Below are 23,124 nucleotides of genomic sequence, written 5' to 3'. Positions count from 1 at the left end.
ATATACCATTTTATAGTGCTTTATAGCCCTCTCTAAGCAGTTTACAGAGTCAGCATATTGCCCCCTACAATCTGGGTCCTCATTTTACCCACCTCAGAAGGATGGAAGGCTGAGTCAACCTTGAGCCTGGTGGGATTCAATCTGCCAAATTACAAGCAGCCAATTATCAGCAGAAGTGGCCTGCAGTACAGCACTCTAATCACTGCGCAGATGAAGTGGCAACCTCTGATGCAAACTTTAGTATCCTACATTAATTGTTGGGTGACTGTAGAGAGTGACATTCCCCTAAAGGAATCCTTCTTCTGGAATTCTGGAGAGCTGTTGATAGTCAGTGTACACACCAATGAAGTAGATGATACCATAATAGGAACCAATGAGAAATATCAGTTGATTTACCATAATGTAAATATGGTACAGATATTTCTAATCCGAAGAGAACACCGCTATTTCCTGCAGGATAATTCTTAAAACCTTAGAACTTCCAAGAAAGTTTTACCTTGTTCTTTAAATCCATCTGTGTTAATTCCAGAGTTTACTATGGTAGCGTAAATCCGTTTGGCTTTTGATTTCTTAGTCAGAAATACAGCTACAACAGCTTCAGAGCGACAATAGCCATTCCCTGGAAAAATCCAGAACCATAAAAGCAACAGCTTCAGACTTTATTCATGTTTTAATAATTGGATTTCTAATCTTTTATTTCAGAAGTGCAGAGCAACCACAAAGTAAAAAATACTAAATCATGTTCATTCTCATATTTAAAATGGTGGATTTTTCAACTCCACATATTTTTAGAGTAGCCATTATTCAAAAAGTTACAGAAAAAATTGATTAGCAGAATAAATTTATGCAAGAATCTTACAGTATGTTCTGTTCATCCAACTTGGCTTCTTATTCTTTTGATTATCACACTGGCCACAGACCCTATTTTCCGTAATTTTACTAATAATCTGGCATAAATGGCACAATTCTGTTTTTCAAATATTTAATTATTATGGGTATTAATTTTATAAGGAAATTAGTCATATTTCCTAACATTTTTGATGGAATATTAAATGTTACAGAGAAAAGTGTATTATAAAATCTTTTCCCAATCAAAAAACATTACTGTATATAGAAAAAATGTAACTAAACAAATCTAAAATATGCATTTTAAAATTTACAATTTACACTAATTCTCCTTGTAGTCTCTATATAAAATGCTTATCATCACCACAAACTGGAAGGTATCACATTAAAGCTTTTTTTATAATTCTAAAAATAGTTAAAGTTAATAAGAAAGTATTGGCTTTTAACAAGTATTCATTAAAAAGAATTCTCTTAAAAGAAAAATATATATAGAATTAGCTTGCAAATTAGGTTGCTATATATGTTTTCTCTCATTTCTTTCTATATTTTTAAAACTTAAATCTATTTCATTTATTTACTACAAACAAAGTTCTAAGTGGCTTTTCTTTGCCACTCTCCAAACTTTATGGAATCATATGTACATTGCATTTTTATAACCTTCTAGCTTTCTTATCAAAGCTGCAGTTGATGGAGAAGGAGCAGGGGTGGGCTGCTACTGATTTGCCCTGGTTTGGCCAAACCAGTTTCTAATTTTATCATTTTTAATTACCGGTTCGGTGAACCGGTAAATCCCACACCTGCCTAAGCCCCACCCGCCTTGCCCCACCCCTCACAGGAGTCCCCACGCAGCCCGTTTTGGATGCCAGGCAAGTATAGGGCCCGCATAGAAGCTAGGGGAAGGCAAAAAACGGGCTTTCTGAGGGCCTCCACAACCTGGGAGAGGCCGTTTTTGCCCTCCTGGAGGCTCAAGGAAAGCCTGCGGAGCCTGGGGAGGGCAAAAAATGGGCCTCCCGGAAGTTCCGGAAATGAGCTGTTTTCGCCCTCCCAGAGGCTCGAGAAAAGCCTCCAGAGCCTGGGGAGGGCGAAAACGACTACCCGCCACCATGGTGCAGGAGGCCGATTAGGCCAGACCCACCATGGCCATGCCCACCCAGCAACCGGACAGAGGACCAGTTGCTGAAATTTTTGAAGCCCACCCCTGGGAAGGAGCAACATGATAATTACTAGGGGCTAGTAATATTTCAAAATGGTCTGCTTTCCCTATTGATAGCATCCTTGCCTGATCTGAATCTACCAAGTAGTTCAGTAATTAAAAAGGCAATTAAAATTAATTCATTACTGCTGGAGAGCCTTGAAGAGAAAAAAAACAACCCACAGCTTCTTTGGCTTTTCTGATTAAATGAAAGCTCTGAAAACAAATATTTTGTCCTCATACTCAAATCCTTATAACATTTGACCTAAATATTTAACAACGAGAAAAGCAATCTTATTACCTTCAGCATCAAAAGATTTGCAGGTCCCTTCAGGGCTCAACATGCCGAGCTTCATGAACTGTACAGATGTATTGGGTTTCAGGATAAGGTTGACTCCACCTACAAGAGCCGATTCACACTGCCCACTGCTGATTGCTTTGTAAGCATTGTCCAGAGCAACAAGGCCAGAGGAACAGGCTGTGTCTATGGACATACTGGGTCCTTTGGAAATAACAAGTTATGAAAAAAACAGATTACCAAATTTATGAACTTCTTTCAATTATCCGCCAAACCTGCCCAGTTTGCTTCTCTTGTGAGAAAAGAAAGGAGTTCCATTCTTCCTTGATTCCAACCTTCAAGAGAAATCACTACTTCTTTATCAACAGTTGAGCTTTGCAAACATTCTAGCAGCATGCCAAAAAGAAAATTCTCTAAAAGCCCTCAATTATATATTTCACCATCTTAACACTTGTATAAAACTGCCAGGATCTCTATAACTAAACCCTTATTTAGGAATTACCAGCTCACAAATGATAGTTGTTCATATTAAGCTTGTAACCTGTAACTCTGTATACTTGCCTTTGAAATCAAAAAAGTAAGAGATTCTGTTGGCAAACATAGCACGCTGACAGCCGGTCATACTGTATCCCAGCAACAGTTCAGGATCTACACTAAAGGCTTCAGCAGCTTCTGACCCACTCACACCAATCCACACGCCTGTGTCTGTGCCTCGAATGGTAGTTGGGTCAATACCTACAAAGGAGGAAGACATATTTAATTCCCTATGGTTTACAAGACAAACAATTCAAAAGAACATCAGGCATATCTGATATCAAAGTAGCTAATGGAAGAGATGGATGCATGGGCAAGAAGAAAAAAAGGCATTTATGAAGGAATTATTGATTGTAATATTTATACTTTGATTATTTCAAAACTCTCTCAACCTCTTCAGAGTGGCTCAGCTGTAGTTTGTTATTTTTATTCTACCAAACTACCTAATGTTTCCACAAATTACAGTTTGGGCCGTATCTTTTTACATGCACATTACAATCAAACCAATATGGCCAAGCTAGAAAAAAATACCTGTGGTTACTAATGACTACTTTAAAAACAGTCTTCCTGTGTCTATTCTATGCATAAATAAATCTGAATCTAATCAACTTTTTATCCAAACTGTAATCTGTACACTCAGTCCATAGACAATAGGATTTTTGAATAAAGAATTCCAGGCTCTTTTGTTTACCAGCATCCAAAATGGCTTCATAAGAAACTTCCAATAACAGGCGTAGTTGAGGATCCATGGTGTGAGCTTGTTTTGCATGGACTCCAAAAAATGTGGCATCAAATTTGCTGATGTCTTTGAGTTTCCCATTTCTCTTAGGCAATCCATAAATTCCTGAATTAAAAAAGAAACAAAATAATTTCATTGCAGTCATTGTGTGATATATAATTACTGAATGAGAAGGTGTCATTATGAATCAGGTGCTGATTGCACTTATTTTGCATGTCACTATTTTTACATCTTAGCAGGCCAAGTAAATATGGAAGCAAAATGTAAGATACTGGTAAGAGTTGTTTTTGAAAGCCACAACATCTCTTTTTTTTTTTTTGTAAAGACAAAACACATTATTTTACCAGTATCCACCATGCATTGTTCTCTGCTGGAGCACATAACTTGTCATAGATTCATACCTAAGAAATCTTGACTAGCTTATATTAATTTCCATTGTCTGTTGGAGCTGGGGTAGCCAATAAATTTAAATAAATAAATAATTTATTTTACAAATATAGCTAAGTGCATTTATTTTAGATAAGTATCTAAGATCAATCCAATCAATAATATCAATACAACTGACATCTAAACACTGTTAATTTGGTATATTTTTCCATCCATAAAAGCTTTCTTTTACTCTAATGTCTTGGTTAAACTGCCAAGTTTGTAAACTAGACTGAAGAGAAATTAGAAATAATCTTTTCAATCATCTAAACTTTCCAAATAATGATGAGAGGCCGGGGTAAAAATAAACCAGTTGAGGGGGATGCAGAAAGGTCCTAATGAGAATAGAAATGATTTACTTTCTTAATCAAAATAAAATAGGAAATTGATCAAACAGTCTAAAACAATTCAATCATTTAAAAAGAATGATTTCATTTGATCCTACTTCTGCTTATTCAATCCAATGCACATAAAGGCTTTTTTTTTCAAGTTTATTTTTCTACCATCAATTAAGAATTATTTAACTTACCTGGTTTCCATCTCCGATCATCTTCTGTAACCATGTCCACTCCATTGATCAAGTTTTCCCAAAATTCCTGCAAATTTTCTGATTCTGGCAGCTTCCCTGCTATACCAACAATTACTACGTCTTCCATCTTTCAATGCTTTTCTAAGCAGAAAAGAAAAAAGCAAATCAAGAGTTAGGCCTAGGCAGTGAATGTTGCAAAACAAAATAAAACAAAAAAGATGATAGTTTTTTTTAAAGTTATCTTTCACTGCTCATTGAAGAATTAATTTTCTTTCTTTGCTATAACAATAGACTCTTTTAAAGACACAGTTGAAGGACAGAACAGTATTGTATAAGTGTGCATACTAAATGTGTGAGTCATTTAAAAAAAGTGAGATTCCAACATTGCTCATTGAATTTAATGATTCAAATAGAGGTAGGACTTAGCCTAAGGAGATTGTAACCATTGAGGTCTCCTTCCTTCCATATTACAGGGCAGATCCTTGTTTTCTGTTTGCCTCATCACCAGTAAGGGCCACCTACTACCTCTTGAGCCCAGGAACAGAAGCTGTCATCCTCTACACACTCACAACCCACCACAAGTATACCACCCTCTGGCTTTATTTTGAAAATCTGCTCTAAATTGTCTGTTTTCCGACCAAAGCCATCTTAAGCCTTCTTTCAAGCAGATGATCTGCAGTGCTTCCTTTCAATCTTATGGTAACTCCTGCAATTGGCAGTAGCTCCTGGCCTGTGTCTTCCCTCCAGGGATTGGCCACTGCCCTGTGCGGCCATTTCATCTTGTACTGTCATGCTCTTGTGTTCTTTGATGAGCAGCATCCATTTTGCAATTATCTTATGATTGATTCAACAGCGGCAGAAGTGGTATTCAGCAGGTTCTGACCAGTTCTGGAGAACCGGTAGCGGAAATTTTGAGTAGTTCGGAAAACCGGCAAATATCACCTCTGACCAGAGATTTTACAGTATCCTTCCCCTGCCATGCCCACAAAGCCACACTCACAGAGCCGGTAGTAAAAAAAATTGAATCCTACCACTGAACAGCGGCCTATTAAATCAATGAACTTTATTTAACCCATTCCTTGTGGAAAGTCCTTATGCCACTCAAGCCTTAGATATCCCTTTGTGCATCCTTTTAGGTCCTTCCCAGGCTGAGTGAAGCAGGATCCCTTTGTTTTCTATCCTCTTCCCACAGTACTGCAAAATTTCCCCTTATCTTTTTAGTTGCAACATAAGCACATTGGAATGAAGTTACCAAGTTTAAGTGAATGCTACTTTGCTTCCATGAGGCTGAACCCTTCAATCTTCCTTCTATAAAAATTTCATCGATTTAGAATGGAACATATGAACAACCTATTCCCTTTGTTTTAATCATTACAACATCAAAAGCGATGATGGTACGAAAGAGAAAGAGAAAAAAGAAAGAGATGGAAAGAAGGAAGGAAGGTGGGTTTGCATTAATGTCTAAAGAGAGAACCTCAACAGAATGGTTGGACTAGAAGACCTCCAAGGTCCCTTCCAATTCTGTTATTCTGTTAATATGTGAAAGCAGACAAGTGTGCAAATATCTGCAAAAATCAAGGGGGAAAAAACAGAGACGCATAAAGATAGCTCAATTTGTAAAAGGAAAAGGCAGCTACCAGGAAACCCTAAATGAGCAGAATCAGAGTAAGTGAAAAATGATAAAACAAATAGAATGGGCATAATATTATGGAGCTCTTCATACTGCCAGTAGGGACACTCTGAATCCAACTAACTGTGTTTTAGATAATTACTGCATACCACTGATTTTTTGTTTAGGTGTGCCATGGATTTAATACTAACTATGGTCATTTTGTTACCTGACATATTCTGAATGGAAGTGAACTAATGCTGCTCAAGATCTTAAGGGTCTTTTTGAAAATATGAATTAGATAATAATAGCAGTTCAATTTATTTGCTCAGTGTCAAAGGACTGATAGAATGTATGATTTAGTTAGGAAAAATAAGAACTGGAAAATAGTGAAATACATGTTTTATTTGGAAGTCTCATTAAAATTAGATGAGGCATATTTTCAAGAGTGAGTGCACAGCGGTTAAAACTGTAATTAAAATTAAAAAGTTTTAGACCATTAAAATGAGTTATAATAATAAGAATCTGATATATCTCAAGAGTTTTGAAGGATGTACCTTGTACTGAAAATGACTATGGAAATAAGCATATTAGAATAAACAATTATTTTTATTTAAATTTAAAGTTCAGATCTCATAAGCAAAAGTGCACGCTAATAACATTTGGAGCTTGTCAATAAATACATGAGCAAAGCTATTTATATACAATTTCTTCTCTCAGTGAATTGTACAAATCCGAAGGCACTTTTACTTCTCTTCACAGGCAAAACTGGAAGAAAGGGACGGATTGGGAGACAGCCCCCCAGATGTTCAAGCAGTACACCTCTCTCCAGTATTTTAGCTGTATTCAGTGTAAGCTGTTACAATAGTGACAACTAATGAAGCTACTGTCCATACAAATTTTTATGTTGGATGGTCCTACTGGAAATATGAATGAAAATCTATTGTGTACTAGAAAGGGTAATGAAGATGACACCTTCCTAGCAGGGATCATATAGTACATAGGTCTTAAATAAGAATGTGAGCATTGTATGCGGTAATGCCCCCATATGCCACCCTCCATCTATAACATAAAAGAGTTCTGTGTGCATAACCCTCTTCAGAAATGACTTTATACTTACAAAGCTTTCTTGATGAATTTCAAGTCGGGGTGGGTGGGTGCTGTCTTAAAGATGGCACATACTTGGCTTTCCCAGAGATTCTCTTTCATTATTGATCTGTTTTTATAGAATTCAATATATCCCTTGGGGTAAGTATACTTAAGTATAACACTTAAGTTACATAAGAAATACTGCCAATCCTGTTGTGACTGCAGCTTAATTATAATAGAATGGTGCAACAACTGAATTAAGATTGTGGGTGGAACAGAATCCAGAACTATGAAATGTGTTCAGCCCTATTATTAGGTGAAATTAGGTATTATATTAGCAAATCAAAAAGGTCACACTTGTTACCAGGCTCTAAACCTTTTCTTGCCCTTGTTTTACCTTCCTTCAGCAGTTCACAGATGCCTGCAACAGGTATTGATGCTTCTGTTGCCAGTCACTGCTTTTCTCAAACATATAGTGAAATATACTACCCGTGTTTCCCTGAAAATAAGACCAGGTCTTATATTATTTTTTGTTCCAAAAGATGCATTATGGCTTATTTTCCAGTTAGGTCTTATATTCCAGGAAATACAATTACTATATGTGTCTGGATGACAATCTTAACTGGGGGCTTATTTTGGGGGGCCAGGCTTATATTAGGAACATCCTGAAAAATCATGCTAGGACTTATTATCTGGTTTCATCTTATTTTGGGGAAAACACGGTAGATAATCTGTCAATGTTAACGTAAGATACCTAAACATATCAAAAAAATACCTCATAGATGTGTTTATACAATGTGCTAAATTTAATGGTTCAAAGTATTAAGCAATTCCAAACAGTGGATTAATTTATCACACAGATTATGAATGCTGTTTCATAACAGAACTCTAATCTCTGTGGGGCTGATGAATTTGGCTAGCTCAGTTGTCTTTATCCTATTGTCCCTTTTTTAATAACTGATTCAAGGAAAAGAAAGGAGGCAGGAGAAACAGCTCAAGTGGAGCAGAATTGCTTGCTTGAAGAGCAAAGCAACACTATAAATACAGCAGCCCCCCACATGCCACTTCTACTTACTCGGTTAGTATACCAATTGTAACAGATGACTGAGCAATTTCAATCCCCAAAAGTTGGCAGAACATAAAAAGATAGGACAGAAGAAAGGGTACTATAGGAACAGAAAGGATGTGCTTCTATAGGTGTAGCAAATGGGGGAATAGTAGTATGTACCATTCATTCAAAATAAAAATTCCTCTTAAGAACAGCCCTAGGTTCAGATATTATCTACCTTGATTTGGGGAAGAAAATAGTCACTGACTGTTTTGCCTTTGACAGCTCAATATCTTAGCCAGTCTAGATTTGAAATAAACCACTGACAGATAGGATAGTAGAGGAAGACAGAAAGCAGAGCAGAGATAGTCCATGCATACTCATGCAGGTGAACACTGAATGTAGCTTAAATAAACACAATAAGTAGGGACAAGACAAAGAATGTAGTAAAGTAGACATTAATTATGCAGCTACTCAGGACAGGATTACAAATATGTACTTGAAAAATTGGTCATTATAAATCCAAGGATTCATATTTTGATGGAGAAGTGATTGCCAGTTTTATACATCAGAGCAGTTTCGGGCCATTTGGCATTCTCCCTGAAGAAACCAAGTGTTGCCCCAACACTGTCACTTTCAATCAAATGAAAGAAATTTTGGAAAGATAATGTCCCAATACCTCTGAAAAATACCAGTTTGGTGAAAATTGCATTCAGGTATTCTTCACATTTACCTTTGCCAAAGCAAGCATATATTAAAGGGGCCAATGGACTGTCCTTGTATAATACAAAATACCTGTGAATGTATCCTTGGGGATTTCTTAAGTTTTTCCAGTGTGGCTTTCTTTCACTTCTGCAAGTAAAATATATTACTTCTTTTTCTTAAATTGATGGCTATAATAAATTATCTAGAAACTGCTGTGAATCCCTCTGATAATGACCCAAAATGCTTTGCTGGCCAAAATGAAACACAAGGTCCCAACCTTGTACAAATTCCACTTATAGAATCCAAAGGGCTGGCTTTTCAAACTTATTTCCTTATAAATAATGAATTATCATTCTAGAAAAAAACTGCTGATTTAGATAAAAATAATCTAGTCCAGTATATTGCGTTTTAGAATACCTGAGCAATATATCTGGGGGGAAAAGGAAATCATAAAAAAGGCTTCTGACCAGTTTAATGGATAAGAGATAGACAGTGTATTGCAGTCAGTGCTGCCCAGTTCCAAAAGAACTGGCTATTCTAATTTGGAATACTCTGCTCTTCAGGAGAATTTAAAGACAGCACAGAAATCAACCATATTACTGGGCCTCAAATACCCATTTGCCTCTTAAACATGCCTTTGTCCCCTCCCCCATTTTACAACCCTGAGGAAGGATTTTTAAATTTTAACAAGCCATCCATCTTCTCAGCTGTAATTAATTTGAACAGTTTGTTAAAAGTTTGTTAAACAGTCATCAGGACTATTTGAACTATCATCTGTTGAATAATGAAGGTAGATTCTTTAAAGCAAACTATAGTTTAAATGACATTATCAATTGGTTTATAATATTGTTTAGTGTGACATCTAAATATGTTCAAATACATTTCAAGTCTGTTTTGAAGCTGGCCATGACAGTTTGCATTGATATATTTCAAAACTCTTGCAAGCATGCCTACTTCAAAAATTTAAAAGATCGTTCAACCCAGATTTTATATACCAATCTATTACATCATTTTTATTATATGTATCCAGTATTTCCATTAATAAACTTGTATTTCCAGAAAACTGAAGTGCTATTATGATATGCAACTTGCTCTAGTTCCTCAATTTGTTTACTGAGAACTCACTGAATGTAAATTACTTCTCTTCCTGGTTACTTGTGGTACAAGTAGAGCCTATGTAACCCTAAGCAAATTTCTTATGGATAAACTTACTGAATTGAGTAAGACTTGTTTCTAAGTTTACTAACCCAGAGCTGGCCTATTACTATGCAGTCTATATCTAATTAGAAGCAACTCATGTTCTATACCACTGAACTAATAATGTGTGGCATGGATTTCAACTAAGGATAAATAAAATGCAAACAATTAAACAAAGCCATTTTAAAACAAATACCTACTGTTGCAAACAGATTAGTACTGCTGAAGTTAAAACTGTATTTTAATTTAGGGCCATCACTGAATGAATGGTTTGTAGACTAGGAAATTAAAGTTTTTTGTTTCCACTGGCTTTAATGGAAAAAAGGAACTTACCATACTATCACAATTTTATTCTTACTTCCTGTAGCTTTAAAAGCAGCTTTCCCCAATCTGCAGCCCTTAGATCAGGGGTCCCCAAACTTGTGAACTTTAAGACTTGTGGACTTCAAATCCCAGAATTCTCCAGCTATGCTGGCTGAGGAATTCTGGGAATTGAAGTCCACAAGTCTTAAAGTTCACAAGTTTGGAGACCTCTACCTTAAATACTGATGGAGCTATGGTTTCCATCAGTTAACATATCAAAAAGTTGGACTCGTCTTCAAATTTGGAGTGTTAATGTCCAGAAGATATAAAAGATTCAATATTGGAAAAGGCTGCTTTAAAATTGCTTTCAGATTATTCTAAATAACAGTTTTATGCTGTTTTTAAATGTCATTCACTTCAGAATCATTTTTAAAACTTTTAATAAGTCAATAAATACTTAAAAGCTTAATGTATTTACAGGTCAAGAAAAGTATTAATAAATAAGAATGTGCCATCCATTACCCTGTTTAAAATAAAATATATGCCTAAATGTTTCAGTGTTGCATGCATTTATTACTTGAAAGTGTGAGAACTGTATTTCACCAGCTTTATTAAAATGTGTTAATAAAACTATGTACCGTAGTTACAATTTTGAATGTCAAATCATGTTTGCATCATTAACACAATTGTAGACTTTCAAAATCAATGGAGCAAGGATGGTGAAGAGTTGGAAGATACTAGATATATTGTAATAAGTTACATATTTTGTCCAGTAGTAAAAAGATTTCCTTCTGTATCAAACAGAACTATCACATTTGTTATTATCTTCCAGAGAAGAGGCAAATTAGATTGTGAGCAACAAAGAAGATTATCGGATCTCCAAATTTCCTCATAGAAAAATCACAGAATATTCACAACATCAAGTTTTTGCATTTCAGGACTTAGCTCTTTCTGCATACTATTGTATGTAAATGATAAGAGCCAGAGATTTCCCTCTGGGACAAGGTCTTTAGAAATAAATATTGGTACGTCAGCTTATCTTGCTTTCCCTGCTTGATACCAAAATGGCTGGATGCAGAGCACTTCCAATGCAGAAGGGCTTATTCTCCCCTCATGAAACACCCCTCCCCCTTTTCCAACAATCTCAGAAACCACCTCTTAATTTTAACCTATTGGTTTACTACAAAATGACAATCTATCCCAGAATTTATCCTTGTCATTCTATTGAAGGCAACAGGGAAGATGAGATTCCCAAAAGGACACGGTCAAACTACAGCCTCGTTTCCCACTCCACCGCCTAAAGAAAGAAAGAAAAAAAGAAAAGAGCCAACCCAAACTGGCATCGTTTTTAAGTTCAACGGTCTTTGTTCTCAAAGGCATTTTATAAGGCCAGCTCACAGTATAATTACAGACTTTCCTGCGCCTTCAAGGCCTCGACGCGTCGCACACACAATCTTTCGCCGCGTCTCAGGAGGCACCTGAAAAATTGATGTCGCCCCAAATCAGCACAACTTCCATTCAAAAGAGATGCGTTTCAGCCATTCCGGAGGCTTACACAATCCACTTTGCATAAAGAGGCTGGGAAAATGGAACACATTAGCGATGTGGTGCCTCTCCAATACCGGTTTCCCCTCCCCACGCAGGAGCGAGGAAGATGGTTGGTCTGGAAAGAAAAGGGCCTCTCCTCGGCGACGGAGGGAACGGATTTGAAGCCCTTCTACAAATGCCTCCATCCTCTCTCCTCGGCCCAATTGGTGGAATACTCCCCTCCCAAGGATAAATCGGGCCCCGCGTCCCCGTCCCCCCCGTGAACGCCGTTCCAGCCACAGGCTCCATTTTAGCTTCCCGCCGTTTCTTTTAATTCACGCCAGAAAACCCCATCCAAGTTTTGGATGCCTCTTTCCAAGCAGCGCTAAGCCGGTTACCTGCTCAGGTGTCCCTGAGGTCGGCCAGGCGGCAGGTCGGTGCTGAGACAAGCGATGCGGCAGCTGCTGAAAGCTGGTTGGCGGAGGAGGCGCGCTTATCCGACTGCTAGTAGGCACGCAGGTCTCTCGGCTAATTTGCCTCTTTCGTTCCCAGTGCTTTGCTTTGGCGCACTCTGCGCTCTCCGTTTCTTTCTCACTGTCTCCCTCTAGCTCCCGGCGCCTATTTAAACAGCCACCACCTCCGGTGGCCACGCCACATGGGCTGACAGTTTGCTTTTTCGCTTCAGTCCAATGAGAGCCGGCGCTGGGCCTCCCGGAGCAGATCCTGGGGCAATGCCAGGCCCTGGCTTACGGGATCTTCTCGCGATCACCGATGGGGAGGAAGGGAAGCAAAGAACACGCGTCGTCGTCGTCCATACCCTAGGCACCATCCGAGGCCTCTGCAAACCCTGGCCCTACAAAATGTCGGCGAAGGCTGGGGGAGGGGAGGAAGACACCACGACGTTGGACAAGACAAGAGGAGGCGATTCTTTGGGACCCACAATAGTTATGGATGGATTTTGGTTAGATATCCGTCTTTTCTCTCGGAGCGCAAGGTGATCTGCTTCCTTCCCTCGATCTGAGGGGCAGGGAAGGCAAACAAAAAACAAAAAACGGGCTGGCCGTGAAGTCACTAGGAGAGTTTTGTGGATGTTGAAAGGGGGCGTGTGTGTGTCTTTAAGCGCTAATCACTATGCCAGAATGTTCGCCATTCTCTTAAAGAGTCTTTTACTTAGACCGCATTTACTTCACATGTACCTCCCCGCTCCACGAAACTTTTACCACTCTAGCGCGGAAATGGTGAATAAGGCTACGATCACCGTCTCTCGGTGGAGTGAACCCACGGACTTCGCTAGCCGAACCACCACCACCCCCCCCCCCCAAAAAAAAAGACTCGCGCCTTTTTCCTCCTGGCCCACTTCGAGGAGATTGCGTGATGCTTTCTCGAGAGCCACCTGGTGCCGGCGGCTGCAATGGTGGTGATGGAGGAGGGAAGCCCGCTTGCTGTCTAGGAGGCTTCCTTCCGTAACTCGTAGGCGCCTGGCCTGCTCGTGTGAGAAATGTGATACAGGATGCACTTGAATTCATTTTCCCCAGCCTCAAGGGAAAGATGGGCGGCTGGGAGATGTAGACTTGCTTTAGGAATAGCTGCGTGTATACATAGTCTAGTGAAGCCTGGGAGAGGAGCATAATTAATTCCTTTTCCCAGCCAGTCCCAGCCGGCAAAGGAAAAAAAAAATCTCTTCGACTTTCGGCCCAGCACTTTGCCAGACGAGTCTAATTGGCCACAGGCGCTCTTCCCTGAGGAAGCGGCTGGTGTCCTAGGAGATCAACGCCAGTCGCACTGCTCGTCTTGATACCCTCTGACCGAGTTCTTTTTCTTAAACCCGGCCAAAATGAAATACACAAAAGAACACATTTCTTTCGGGGGCCCTGGGTCATTGATAGGAGTGCCCAATCAGAAAGCCGAGAGATGTAGGCGTGGTTGTGCTTCCACCAATTCCAGAGGCTGTGTGGGTGTTGCTAGGAGATAGGGTGATATGGTGACTGTATTTAGGGGGACGGGTCTGTTTAGGAAATGAAGCTGTTGGTGATGCAAGAAGAGCTTGTGAATTGTGGCTTATTTCAGGTCATTCACCTCAGAAGAATACGAGCTTCCCGGGTTACTACCGTTCAGTCTTTTAAGTGGACTCCAAATTACTTCACTCCGACTCCAGGGATTTTATTTTTGCTGCATTGGAAGAATATAGGCCCAAGAAACAGTTACATTTCATTAAATAGTGCCCAACTATTCTTACATCTTTTGTCTTTCTAGATTTGCTTCACTGCAGAATGTAGGATCCTCTGACTAGGATTAAGAGCTTGTACTATCTTGATGGCTGCCTGTATTCTGGTTATCTTTTTAAGTGTGGCTTTCTCCATCTCTTTTCAATATATTTGTGAGTTCCTAACTTATTCATAGATTTATGTCTGCTTGGCCCAAATGTAATACTCCCCACTCTTTATAAAAGCAACACAGACTAGAAGTGCTCCCTAAAAAACCTTAAACTATAATTAAATGTAGCAGTCTTTAAAGTGCCACAGAACTCTTTGTGAATGAATTTTACCCAGAGACAGTAGTAGAGAGCAGAAAAAATGCAGTCTGAACTTGACAGGTGGAATCTGAGTCACTTTTTGAAAGACAATGTTACTTATTGGACACTATTTTGAACATAAGTGGAGTATAGTAAGCTGGGAAAGCACAGTTCAAATCCCTATTTATGAATCTTTTTAAAGATTTTTGCCTATATCTCAAGAGTTTCTCAGTCTGGTGGCCTTCTGGCGTATTGAAATATAATTCCCACTGTAGGAAGTTAGCACCCACCCCTCTCCTAGAAAATTGAAATATCCTGGGAATTATTAAAAAGGCAGAATATTTTTCCTAAAAAGAGTAAAGTAGAAACTCAGGCAGAAACTCAGCCCCCCACCTTTGTTAATGGGTGGGCCATTAAGGTCTGGGCCAGAATACTTTACATAACAAAGATCTCCAGGTAAAGGTATAGCAATCGCCCAAGAGCCCTTTCAGCGTATCATCATCCAGCAAGGCTCAACCAAGCCTGGAACTCAGGAAAACCTACAAAGTTAGCTAAGACCCCCGCCCCTGGGAGTCTGACAGCCTATGGGATACATTTCTTGCATAAGAACAGGAAACACTAAGGAAGGGCCCAACAGAGGGTATATAAGGGTCTCTCAGCATCTTGGCCAGCCCTTTTTCTCTCTTTTTCTTCACCTTGGAGCATGTGGTCATCTTCAAGCCATGTGGTCCTGCTGTCCACCATTAAAACCATCTTTCCAAATAGCCTCCATGTTTCCAGTGTCTTTTTCCCCACTTGGAACTGAACCCAGAAGAATATTTATTCCAACACCACCATTCCCAACCAGCATGGACATCATGCTATCTGGCGTGCTATGCATTATACTGTTATAAAGACTCACTTCTGTTTCTATGAATTCTCTACAGTAGTTTTTTAAAACATGAGTTTGTACATTTTTCTCTAAAATCATATAACATTGCAATTTCAAGGAATCCATCATTTCCTTTTATAATGCATTATTGCTAATTGAATGTATTACTATTAAAATATATTAAAATAAGAACCTTGTTCTGTCTTGTTTCACTTCCCTTTCCCCCAGTGATTCTATTTATTTAAACCATTTTATTTCTATTTTCCTATTTATTAGTCCTACTGTGATGGCATTCTTGAGCTGGACAGCATATAGGCACTTTGAATGGTTAATCATATCTTTTTTATAGTTAATAGTTTTTATTATTTTAATTGTTATTAATTAGTATTTATTGCAAGACTGTTGGATCCGTGATTATATCTCTGATGCTGTTGGACTCGAGTATCCTTTCTGGATTTTCCAGTTGGTATGATTGACACTTCTATTAATGCACTTGGCCAATGTTTTTTAAAGTGTGATCCTAGGATCTCGAAAGGTCCCCCAAGACTCTCTCAGCTCTTCAATTTTTATTTTATAATAATAAATTATCAATCACATATTAAATGACCCATCTTCCTCACAGAGGGGTTTTGTGCCAGGCTATGTTGAAAAATATTACAACATTAAAATCCCATCAAACAATCACAATTGTGAGAAGTAATAGCAAATGTATAAATTTTAAGTGGAAAGGAGGCCTGAGAACAAGAGGAAACACTACCCTAGGTCGAGAAACTTGCATCTGAGGCTTCAGAGTTTCCAACAGCTTCACACGCTTTAAAACATAATCCTCAGAATCCTTATAATTTTTAAAGTGAAAGCATGGCTATTGAATACATGGAAACAATAATACAAACTGTGTTTTATTAATGTTTATGATGTTTCAATAAAAGTTAGGTTTTAGTTTCTTTTGAAGTGCAGCCCTTGGCATGCCACTCAAAAGCCATGTGGCTTATGACAGAAAACAATATATGCAATTAATCTGTGGAATGCGATGATGTACAAACTCAGTAGTTACCAGTAATATATGTATTCTCCTATGACAACATATTTTAACATATAACGTATTTTTGGATGTACTGGCCAAATCAGGAGAGCTACTAAGTGCAGATGGCTGAAAATATGTGAAATCAATTACTGGGAAGAGTCCATGTTCACAACTATTGTATAATGATAGAGAAGCAATTGTCCTTCACCATTATGTAGATGGGTGCTGTCAAGTGAACCTTAGCAATTATGGTTATGAGCAACCATGGTTAAAGTAAATACAGTATTTTGAGTAGACTTTTACATTTTATTCAATGGAGAAAAAGAAAAATGAGCATTTTCAATATGCAATAATACGAGATTAGCAATATCAATGCAGCTGACAGACAAATATTTAAATTATTTTATACTGTAATAAAAAGCAAAGAATCTCAGCATGCCTTACAAAGAAAATTTGATAGTTCAGTGAAATCTCAGTCCTTTATATTGTAATTGCGAATTTTAGTTATTCGTTGAGATTTTGGTTTTTTTTTTGATTGAATGTAAGGTGATTTCTTTGGTTTTAATCTTGACTGGACATCAAACTTTGTCCCCTTGACAGCCAATGGATCTACTTGTATTTTTCTTGGAGACTCTTCAAGTCTTTTTGGTTCATTGATAATCTGGCATTTTTCTACAAATCAGAAAAGATAAAGGAAATAGCATTTTCACACAATGCCAATACAAGTAATAGAGACCTAAAATGAGAAAAGAGCATCTTTTCACTCCCATTTGTCATTGACAGTTTTGAAGACAGCTGGTGGCATTAAGGCTGGCTTTAGATTAAGTCAAATTAGAACATGTATGGACATAAACTTTAGATGGAGACAATGTACTGTATTATCTCTCTGTCTTCCCCCACCTCCTTTCATTCTCACAGAACTAGTAAAGGAAAATATGCCTGCTTCATTTACTCATTATTAATATTTCAAACTATTTTCATATGACTGGAACTAAGTTATAATTCCATTCAATAAAAATACATAGACTAGACACAATAAATTACAAGTCTATTAGTTTACTCAATGCGATAAGTAGACCATATGCCAGGTTTCTATATTCAAACTGGATTGTGCTCAAAGCAATGCTATTTCTAAGGAGCAGGCTGATTTTAGAGGGCAATGTCAGCTCTAAACTATGGTCTTGTCCTTCACCATTTGGCTGAAAAATATACTGCTTCTCCCCCACTCCCCACCACTGCCCACCATTCCCTGTTTTGCAACCTTAGTTGCAAAAGTAAGCTTCTGAATTTATTCCAAGGGATAGAGAAACTGGAAAGATTAAGGCAATACACCATTGGCAAAAAGCTGCTTCTACATATCCAGTGTCTTTAACTCCTCTCTGAGAGTTCAATGTTGTTATATTTTCTCTTTTTTAATTATAACTTAAGGTTGTGGGTGTTCCTAATACTTCCGCCTTCTATTTTGTCCATAATAACAACCCTATAAAATAGGTTGGGTTGAGAAAGTGGCCCAAAGTCACCCAGTTACCTTATACATCCATCTTTCTGAAGTTGTTCCAACTTACAGGGGTTAAAGGAAGGTTACATATTAGCCCTCTTGCTTTTTAACTTCTATATAAATCAAATAGTTCAGGCACTTATGATCCCTGCTTACCAGCCTCCCCTCGTAGTAGAATGAGTGATTCTGGCGTTTTGATGACATTGTAGTCATCATGTAATTTTCTCAGACAGGAATGAGAAAGGCACTGGCCTTTTTGTATTTAGAAGAAAGATTATAGATATCCACAATTAACAATGACAATTGGAACCAAACTGTAGTTGTTAAGCAACATGGTTGTAAAGCTAGACATCATCTGACCGCATGGCTTAGCAATGGCAGTTCTACTCCTTTCAATTGCCTTCATTAAGCAAATCTACTGATGTTATTAAGCGTGATATCATGTGATTACCATTTATAATCTCCTGCCAGCTTCCCCACTCACTTTTCTTCTCAAAAGCCAGCAGTGATGGTCACAAATAACGATCCTTTGACTGTGGGATGTTGCAAGGTTGTAACTGTGAGCTAGCCAAATCCATAAATAGGAAATTAATGGGACTCCGGCTAAATGGTTTTATATATAGGTAGTCCTCGATTTACAACCATTCTTTTAGTGACCATTTGAAGTTACAACACTGAAAAAAGTGACTTCTGACAGTTTTTCACATTTATGATCATGACAGCCTCTCCATTGTTATATGATTAAAATTCAGAGGCTTGACAACTGATTCACATTTATGATGCCTGCAGTGTCCCAGGGTCATATGATAAACTTTTGTGACCTTCTGACAAGCAAAGTCAACAGGGAAGCCAGATTCACTCAACAATCGTGTTATTAACTTAACAACTTCAGTGACTCATTTAACACTTAACACTCACTTAACAAGAAAAGTTGTAAAATGGGGCAAAAATCACTTAACAAGTGTCTTGCTTAGCAACAGAAATTTTGGGCATCATTGTGGTTATAAGTTGAGAACTACCTGTATACTAAATGCCTTGAAATGTTGTACCACACCTCTTTATCTTGGAGTGCAGATCTCAGTATAGTTTCATTATACGATTTTCAGAGTTTCATTTGAAGGGACATTATATCCCTGTAGACAGTATGGTTTTCTTACTGTTCCTCAGATTTCTTTTAATATATATTTTTATTACAACTTTTAAACCAGAAGATAAAAGATAACACAAATAGAAAGGAAGGAAGAAAAAGTGCATAAAAGAAAAAGAAAAAGGTGCAAGAAAAGGGTGCAAGAAAATTTTTGATTAAGGATTTTTATTAGTTTTTATTAATTTTTATTAAAACCTTTAAACCAGAAGACAAAAGTTAACATGAACTGCTATTATAAAGCAAGGAAGATAAAAGAAAAATAAATTGCAATGTACAACCTAAACTCATTAAGTTTGAAAATGCCAGAAGGGTTCTCCTACAACAGATCTATGACACTGATCTTCATATCAATTTGAGCCTAATGTCCAGTCCTACAGTTCAGGAGATTCTTTTTATAAGAGTTTGTGCCAACTTCCTATTTATCATCCATTATAACAGTGACATTTCATAGGCCTTCACTTTAGCACTGACCTCAGCAGTCCTCTTGGACACTATATGGACACTGTGTAGGTTTTATATTGCTATTTTCTGTCTTGATTTGATTTGGGATTCTAGTCTATCATGGAAAAAAGGCAAAGCATTAAGGAAAGCTGAATGCAAGATACATAACTGGATGTTTGTCAATAGATGTTTGAATGTCAAAAGCTGTATATATCTAGAGCTAAGTCGTACAGGTAGGTAGCTCTCGACTTACAACCATTTGTTCAATGACTGTTTGAAGTTACAAAAAAATGGCATTAAAAATTGGCATTAAAAATTGACTCATGACCAGTTTCCACTGTCATGACAGCTATAACATTCCCATAGTCACGTGATCAAAATCTGGGCACTTAGCAACTGGCTGTCCCAGGGTCATGTTGAGAACCATTTTTATAACCTTTCCAAATGACTTCCGGCAAGCCAGGTCAATTGGGGAGGCTTGGGGGGTGGGGAGAGTTAGATTCACTTAACAAGTAATTCACTTAACAATTGTCGCAAGAAAGGTCATAAAATGCAGCAAAGCTCACTTAACAATAATAATACTTAGCAACAGAAATTTGGGGCTCAATTGTAGTCCTAAGTCAACAACTACTTGTATCCCAGTATTATATAGTACAGATATGCATATACAATAATTCAAAGTCCTTAGATATCATTCAATCTATTTTTATGAGCATTCTTTTATATGGAAAATTTAATCTGTACAGAACTGGTATGGGTTTATGGGAGCTGAGAACCTGCATTTTCTGATTTCTTACTGGCTTACACTCCTGTTTTCCAATAGCTCACTGGCCCATTAATTTTCCTTGATGGCTTTTCATCAAGATGGAAGCAAAAATCTCAGCTATGTTATTGTGGCCTTTCTATCTATTCTTTGTTGTTCTTAGGCCAATTTTTTAAAAAAAGATGAAATCTGTGAAAAATCTTTGATGTTGCATAGCAGATGGGTTTTGTGCTACAGCCAACTCTCAGCAGCGGGTTCAAATTTGATTTATATTTGTAAACTATTCAAGTTTCTTTGCCTGGCATAACAGAATCTTTGCTTTGGCTCATTTCAATCGCTTATTCTCTCAGTACAAATGGGAAATGCAGTAGAAGATGATCCCCTTCTGGAAACCCTTTTTCATGTATTTTTCCACTGCTTTTTGTATAGCAATTTATATGCAGACATGCTTTTGCTGCCTCCTAACGAAAAGCCAGATCTGTTATAAGTGAGAGACATTTTGTTTCCTAATCACAGACTGGAATGCTACCATCACCAATAACGTTGTTCTATGTGCATCAGCAGCGATTTTCATCAGAAGGCATAAAATGTCTTAATCCTGGAGTGATGACACCATCACATAATTCTTTTCTATTTTATAATATTTTCATTTCATGTCATTAATTTATTTCTATTCTGTCTTTATGTTTTGTATTATTATATGGTTTTATATATTTTATTCGGTTGTTTCTTTTCTCCATTTTTTAAAATCTTAACTTTAATACAGCTGTTATCCTGCTTCCGTGTTTTTACCTTGCTTACAAATGATCACAATTAAATAAAATGGACTCTGAGCAGGCCATATGTATTGAGAGCTCATCTGACATTTAGCACCAGCTCCAACTGTGTCCATTCATGATCTCTGGCAATAAAATTAACTTTGATCACACTGCATTTCCCTGAACCACAGAATATAAATGATGAATTGTTACAATCCATTCTGCTACTTCTGTTCCTATCATCCAGATAACTCTCTCTTATATTTACTTGTGCTGATTTTACTGACAGGAACTGTTAAGTACAAAAATCACATCAGAATAAGTTAATATTTGTACTTTCTTGGAAGATGAGCATCTTACATAATAGAGAACAAAACTGCACGCATAGAGTCCAAAAGGAATACACATCTCTACTGGTTAATATTCTACCCAGCCCTCTCATTGTCTGGTCCTTTACCCACATGATAGGGGGGAAAAGTGATGAAATTTTGACCCATAGACAAGATTACATATGACTCAATAAAACTGAGCCAATAATAATGAACAATTATAAAAGTGGATCAGTTTTCAACATCCAGGTTTAAATATTGCAGCAAAACATGTATTGCAATTATGACTGTCACCTATTTTTCAATCCTTTTGTATCTTTTTAATAATTCCCTAAGGCTTGGAACTCTCAAAATAAAACCCTTGCACATTTATAGTAATTCAGTTATGATTGTTTCATTTGGTCTTTATATTGATGTTATCTGTTTAATTATGTTTTACACCTAAGTAGCTTAAGTGTTAACATAAAGCTATATTCTAACAAGGCAAGTCAGTCTTAGAAGCATCTAATTTAATTTATAGCAATGATGGTGCAAATTTTCCAGGGCACATTATGTACACAATTATGCAGTGGTAGGCTTTTACCGGTTTCACAATGGGTTCAGTGAACAAATGTCTAGCTTAAATCTATCTCCTCCTCACAATGGAGTTATGTTTTATTTACTTTCCCATTTGTCTCTAGTGTAAATCAATCCTTTTTTCTTTGTTTTTGATATCTCTTGCAAGTCACAACTCATTTTGAGCTTTAATATTTCTAACACGGTTCTTCAGTGTCTATATTCTTCTGTGATACGCTTGTCCTTCCATTTCCTGTACCTAAAACACTTTTCTTTTAGCATTTTAGAGAGCTACTCTCTAGTCTCTTTAGATTTTCCCATGTTTATTTCTAGTAGGAATTATCTCTGATTGCACATGCAGTATCTTTTTTGTATACCAAGGCCAAATTGCCTCCCTATTCTAGTTGTTCTTTTACTTCCAACTTTAAGCATTTTAGAACCCTACAGTTAGCATTGCTTCCTTTTGTATGTATGTCTGTGTATTGTATCAGCAGGTATTGGAAGTCATCATAAAATCTCTGATTGGAGCATAAAGCAGGACCACTGCAATATTGATTGATTCAAACAATTCAATCTACCAATTTTTCAGAAGTATCCAACCTTTAATTATGAAGAATTTTGAACTATCTAACCACTAACACGGACTCTTTTCACTTAGACTCTTAACAAGGTTGATTGAAGCCCCCTTTGGACTATGTTGGCTTGTTTCTTTTAGTTTTTGTCACTCTTTTTGTCACCATTTTTTGTCACTCTTCCCATCTTTGATCTTCATTTTTGCCTATCACTGTATTTGTTTTCTTATTTTAATATTTTCTTGTGATGTTCTGAAGAGATTGAGAGCTATCTTATAAAACCAGAAGGGTCATGCATGCCAGAGAGGTCTTAATGGAAAAGCCAGATTAAGTATATCCATCAATTTACTTAATATGGTGAGAAACAGAAAACGAATTCTATACTGGATCAGTCATCACCCAGGTCAACAAGGTTTACACCAGATAGCAATAGCACTTAGACTTTTATACCACTTCACAGTGCTTTACAGCCCTCTCTAAGCGGTTTACAGAATCAGCATATTGCCCCCCAAAATTTGCATCCTCATTTTACCCACTTTGGAAGGATGGAAGGCTGAGTCAACCTTGAGCCTGGTGAGATTTGAATTGCCAAATTGCAGGCAGCCGGCAGTC

At 37.5% G+C, this 23,124-nt stretch overlaps 2 protein-coding genes across 5 annotated transcripts in view; both read right to left on the bottom strand.

Annotated features, from left to right (window-relative positions):
* Positions 1-12,678, bottom strand: part of FASN (fatty acid synthase) — a 55,348-nt gene extending 42,670 nt beyond the window's left edge. The window contains exons 1-6 of the mRNA XM_087955916.1: positions 12,441-12,678; positions 4,565-4,705; positions 3,562-3,714; positions 2,898-3,071; positions 2,340-2,540; positions 497-619 (exon numbers count right to left, since the gene is read on the bottom strand). Of these exons, the coding sequence (XP_087812042.1) occupies positions 497-619; positions 2,340-2,540; positions 2,898-3,071; positions 3,562-3,714; positions 4,565-4,691 (778 nt within the window). The 5' untranslated portion in view covers positions 4,692-4,705; positions 12,441-12,678. The remainder of the gene's footprint in view (positions 1-496; positions 620-2,339; positions 2,541-2,897; positions 3,072-3,561; positions 3,715-4,564; positions 4,706-12,440) is intronic.
* Positions 12,679-16,734: 4,056 nt separating this feature from the next.
* Positions 16,735-23,124, bottom strand: part of CCDC57 (coiled-coil domain containing 57) — a 67,224-nt gene continuing 60,834 nt past the window's right edge. For 3 of the 4 annotated variants that reach the window (XM_087955919.1, XM_026667352.2, XM_087955917.1), the window contains exon 17: positions 16,735-17,121. In XM_087955919.1, coding sequence (XP_087812045.1) covers positions 16,922-17,121 — 200 coding nt within the window. In that variant the 3' untranslated portion in view covers positions 16,735-16,921. Of the gene's footprint in view, positions 17,186-23,124 lie in introns of all 4 variants that reach the window. The other variant, XM_087955918.1, reaches the window with a different exon arrangement.

Source organism: Notechis scutatus, chromosome 2 (genome assembly GCF_049901735.1).
Source record: "Notechis scutatus isolate UNSWTSFEM ecotype Mainland chromosome 2, rNotScu1.2, whole genome shotgun sequence".
In the NCBI taxonomy this organism is placed as follows: Eukaryota; Metazoa; Chordata; class Lepidosauria; order Squamata; family Elapidae; genus Notechis; species Notechis scutatus.
Note: the sequence above shows the minus strand (reverse complement) of the source record. Positions and strands in the feature narration are given on the sequence as shown.